This window comes from Drosophila rhopaloa, unplaced genomic scaffold (assembly GCF_018152115.1).
Source record: "Drosophila rhopaloa isolate 14029-0021.01 unplaced genomic scaffold, ASM1815211v1 contig_167, whole genome shotgun sequence".
Classification (NCBI taxonomy): Eukaryota; Metazoa; Arthropoda; class Insecta; order Diptera; family Drosophilidae; genus Drosophila; species Drosophila rhopaloa.
The window spans coordinates 7873171-7878316 of NW_025335047.1; the positions used below are offsets into that span (position 1 = coordinate 7873171).

At 40.8% G+C, this 5146-nt stretch overlaps 1 protein-coding gene across 1 annotated transcript; it reads right to left on the bottom strand.

Moving 5' to 3' along the window:
* Positions 1–605: 605 nt before the first annotated feature.
* On the bottom strand, positions 606–1434 carry LOC108042225. The gene is made up of 3 exons (XM_017120404.1): positions 1346–1434; positions 1162–1222; positions 606–1109 (listed from the first exon to the last, which is right to left on the bottom strand). Exons 1-3 carry the CDS (start codon positions 1415–1417, stop codon positions 898–900), a joined length of 345 nt encoding a protein of 114 aa, XP_016975893.1. The 5' UTR covers positions 1418–1434; the 3' UTR covers positions 606–897.
* Positions 1435–5146: the final 3712 nt, after the last annotated feature.

A 5146-nucleotide genomic window follows, 5' to 3' on the forward strand; every position in this document is an offset into this window, starting at 1 on the left:
GTGGGTCGGGTGATGCTGTCGGCACTCGGTTTTCGGTTCGTTTAAAGTTGGCCACACTCCGTTTAATGTTTTTTGTTCGGCTCGCTTTCGGCCCTTTCCCTTTTGGCCAGTGGCCAGCATCCAGCATCCAGCATCCAGAGCATAGCGTCCAGATCCAGAACCAGATCCAGAGCTGCTCATTTGCATTTTGGCTGCTGCAGCTGCCCAACACAAAAGTGGGAAATGGGCCAATGAACTTGCAGACAAAGGCCTGGGTCCATGCTGGGACTTTGACTCGAAAAGGGAACGCTTGCTCTATTTTTGCCCATCTCCGTTTGTGTATATATTTACACCCGTTGAAATGAAGAACCTACATTGCTAGGGAATAGCTGTCACAGAGCTCGGGAAAATTATGCCCCTTTCTGATCTCTATTCTGTGATCATCGCTGAAATAAAGCTGACGAAAACTTTTAATTTAAAAAGCCTTAGCTTTCTGTTCTTTTTTTAGTTTCTGATGTATTTCTGTATATAGTGTTAAGCCTTTATTTTACTTTATTCAGAAGTTATCCATCCATTCACCAGGCATTTTTTACAATTACAGTTTTTTGTCTGTTATGTTAAGCCCAGTTGCGAGACTAAAAAATGATGTTTTCCTTTTGAATATCTGTCAACACTGGTACTTGCCGGCAAAAACAAACAGAAGCAATATCGTATTCCCTCGCCCCTTCTGGCCAGAGTCATGTGCACTGCGTCGTTTGGGGACAGAAGGAGACCCATTGTTGTTGACTAGATTTGTATGCGCCTTGGCTTAGTGCAATGGCCACTTGGTTTTTCGGTCTGTGCCCAAGCACTTTAAATTCCCCCATGTAGGCAACTTTATTGAATTTCCTGTGATATGCAAAGCAACGGTTCTCAAGACTATAGATATGCTATCGATAGAAGGGCTAGAATGCCCAGCACAGCGCACCATCTGCGGGGGGAGATCTTGACCATTCCACTGACTTTATCCTCGTCGCAGTTACAGGAGTGCCGACAGATATCACAGTCCGAGAAGTTTTGGTATAAAGTGCCCCCCAATTGCTGGCAGCCCATCTTCGGCGTCCAGAAGCAGCACCAGTCCAAAATCGGACCTTTAAGACATATCAGTGACCTCGATCCTAGTTTTATCAACATACAACATACCCGTGACAGTGAATTTATCTGGTAAACATTCCGCTAAATCCAAGAGTTTCTCCTGTTTTCCCTTTGAAAAATGAATATTTTGCTTATCCGTTTTGTTTGTACAATAAACGCCAGACTTGGATATGGTACATTTGGACTGAATGTTACTACAGTCTGAGCACTTCGCGTCTGGTATATATAATACCTTATCCGCCGCTTCCTGGCATCCTAAAAAGAACATTATTAGCAACGTAATCAGACTTTTTCTCGTGAGCATCTCTAATTTAGGTGTGAGTGGTAGTCTATTTTTGACAACTTATTCCGTGTTAATGCTGTCAAAGGAAGTAGGTCGAAAAATTCAAATCAAGACTTCAGCTCAGAGTTTTGGATAATAGAACCACAATCATTAAGAAGTATCCAACTTTAAAATCGCACGCCATTTTTCGAAAATTTGGAAAGGGGTTTCCTCATAAAATGACGAAAAATCGACCTAAAAATAGAAATCAAGATTTAAATGCAGATTTTAAGAGAATCAAACCACAATCATTTAAATGTATGCCTCTTTGAAATCGGGTTTCTGTAAGAAAATATATGGGGTTAGAATTGCAGGTTTCGGACCATTTTCTGCAAAGCCGTTTTTCGAAAATTTTTCAAAAAATCGACCCAAAAATACAAACCAATGTTTAAATGAAGATTTTTAGAGAACTAAACCATAATCATTTAGAGGTATGCCGCTTTGAAATCGGATTTCTGTAAGAAAAGTTATTCGAAGTTATGGTCGGAGATGTGGCCTTCACTAAGTTGCAACAGAAATTATACGGTATAAAAATATTAAGGATACAAGGTCGCACAAACCTTTTTCCGACTAGACTTAAAGATCTAATTAAATCTCAGGAAGTTCGCGATAAAATTGTAAATGCTAGGCAATTCCATGCAACGTAAAAAATAATTTTCTTCAGGAAGTCAAACAGTAATTTCGTTTCTTCGTCTGTGTGAGAATATATCAGCCGCAATTTATCTGCCACGGCACCGGTCCTATGTGCGTGCTCATGTGTGCAGGAGTCGGAGGAGTTCGGAGGATAGGGAAAGTCGAGGGCGAACGACCCATCCAAACCTGATGAGGGTTAATTTGCCAACGGCTCAACAATTCATCAGCCAGTCCAATTAACTAAGCGCGACCCATTTCCCCAGCGAGGCGGCGCGACTTGTCGGGTGTTATAAATTTAAATTTAAAGGCCAAACAAGGCGCGGTGCCAAGTGCTTTATCGCTGGCCTAGCAGATTCTCTGAAATTAAGAAAAACTGCCTGCCCAGGCCAAATCCGAAGTCGAGGACCCTGGCAGGATCTCCTAGCCGCTTACAGGATGTCCAGGTGCTGCTGCTCGGCTGGCCAACTACTTGTATTTGGCCCGACTCCGTTGACAGCGTTTGCACTTTATCCTTGTCAGCTGTTATCGTTTGTTGCTCCTCCGGCGAACGACGCGTTCGGTTTGAGAAATTGCCGCACAAAAGTCAACGTGTAACGAGAAAATAATAAATGCCATTAATACAGCAGGTGGGACAAACAGACAGCTGGGCGGCCAGAAAGTGAAAGCGTGCCAGATGAAAACGAATGGAGTATGAAATTGAAAAGCGGTGAGCACAGCTTAAGCATCCTGTGAGATGGAATAACCGAAGCTTAGGGTACCCTTTCTGAAGCAGAACTATAGGCAAATGAAAATTAGTAGCCTTAAGTTTGTGTCTGTTTGTGATCTAATACTAATAACTGGTTCAACTAATCTGTTAGCATAAAATTATTGTTACTAATTAATATTTATTGACATGTGCGTAATAAATACTAATACCAAGAATGATTTTATCAGTGCCTTGCAAAACTAATAAATAAATTAAAGGTTTCTGGCACATTTAAAACACAAACACATCAAAGAAGAAAACTGAAATGTGACAAACAGAGCATAAGCTTAAAAAAATCAAATTGGTTGTTTGGTTTTATACAGAAGTTATTTTTCCCAAAGCTTCTTGATCAATTTAAAATAAATGTGCATGATTTCTGTTTGATATGGTTGGAATTATGTTCTGATCAATTATTAGGAGCCTTTACCAATACGTATGTGTTTGAGACCAGGTGGCGATTGTCACGCAATGGCAGCTGGCCTAAAGGCCGACGAGAATTTGTGCGAAATGTGCGTGCGCGACTTGGCCAGCATATCCCTTATCCTTTGAGTGTTCTTCTTTATTTTATTTTTTTCGGGGACACAAAAAGGGAACCTTTGTGTGTGTGAGTGCGGTTTTGGGTTGGGCGTGGCACAGGACACGGCATTTTTTTCGTAGTTGTTGCTTGTGTCTTTTGTTTCCACCTCGTGCCACTTGACATTGCTTGCGGTTTGTTAGCGGTCCGGACAAATTCCAGTGTGCAACAATCTCGTACGGAAAATTTTGTTATTCAAAACACGACGGATTACCGTTCATTCCGCTTACTCACACACTTACATGCGATTCGGAGGCAGCGAAATGGGAGTACACTGAGACAAATAAATGGAACCTATCAACATCTTATTGATTCTTTTGATCTGAGTTCTTGCCCTGGAATTTATTCTTAAAAAGTTTTAAGCTTTAATATATTGATAAAGAATATACAATTTAATTTATATATTTATAGTAAATGCAGATACCAACAGGTACGAAAAAATAAAATAGTAATTATGACTGTGACTATTTCTTATATAAATGGAAAATAATAATGTTTATTTGAAATAAGAGGTACACCGTTTTGAAATACTTAGTTCTGTTAAGTCAAATAGATAAACTAATCAATCTAGATAAAATCAAATCAAAGGTTTTTAATAAATAATGTGTTATATTGTGTTTTTTTTCCAGTGTATATATACGCATGCCTATGTGAAGACCGCAGGCGGCACCTTGCCCTGCGACTCATGTCGCTTGCGTTGTCACACGGCGCACATTTGTTAGACACTAAGCCCGTGTATGCCTCTCCGGTCGGGATAAGAATGTTTATTATGTTTATCACACACACACAGGCTTGCATGCAGTGGCATATACGCACACCAACAAACAAACACGCACACACTTACAGAGCGGGCACAACTACAAGCCAAACCGCAAAGCAACCGCACGTACAGAACTTAAAGGGGCTGACGGCAAATGACAGACAACAAAACGGCAAAATGAAGCCGCCACATCCGTTTCCGCTCGCAGCGGCCATTGTCTTGTGTAACTAACTTCAAAATGGCGACACGCCATACCAAGCAATTATGACCACGCCTACGACTTTTGGCATTTTGCAGTGCCCTCGGTCCCTGCCAGTTTTTATTTCGCTTTATTAAATGCTTCAGGTAGCTACTTAAACACGTTTTCGATTAGAGCAGCTGCTGTCATTACTCAAAGTCGGGGGGGGGGAAGGCAGAACGGAAGGCGGTCTCGCCTGTCTTTTGCCAGTGCGAAGAGGAGAAGCTTTTCCTTTTCTTGTCTTGCCCCTCTGCAAGCGATTTCTTTTCTTTCTTCTACGCTGCTTTCTTTTTCGGTTTGTGTACATCCTCAATATTTTATAATAAAGTGAAATTCCAGGAAGAGAAATACAAAAATGTGCAGCTAAAGTTGCGCCAGGAGGCGGAAGGGAAGCTTGGGATTGGTGTTTACTGGAGTGTGCTGATAAGGCTTGGGATCAGCTTAAAAGAAAGGGAAATTTGCAGTATTAAAACGAGAGAGGGAGGGGGGGCCAGGAACAAAGAATATTATTTTTATAATCAGTAGACTACTTGTGTTTTTTTCCTGATAAGCCAGGCTGAAATATAACTAGCTGCAGTTGTGCAGCCAAGATGTAAACACGGATATTATCTGCCACCCATAAATTTAGCTTTGAACAAAGAGAAAGTTATTCTTCACAAATTTTTAACGTTAGGGTTTTCATGGATTTCTAAGAGCCAATAAACGAGATACTTGCTCTAACTTTATGTATACAATTAAAGTTTCAAGTTTCTTTATGTATT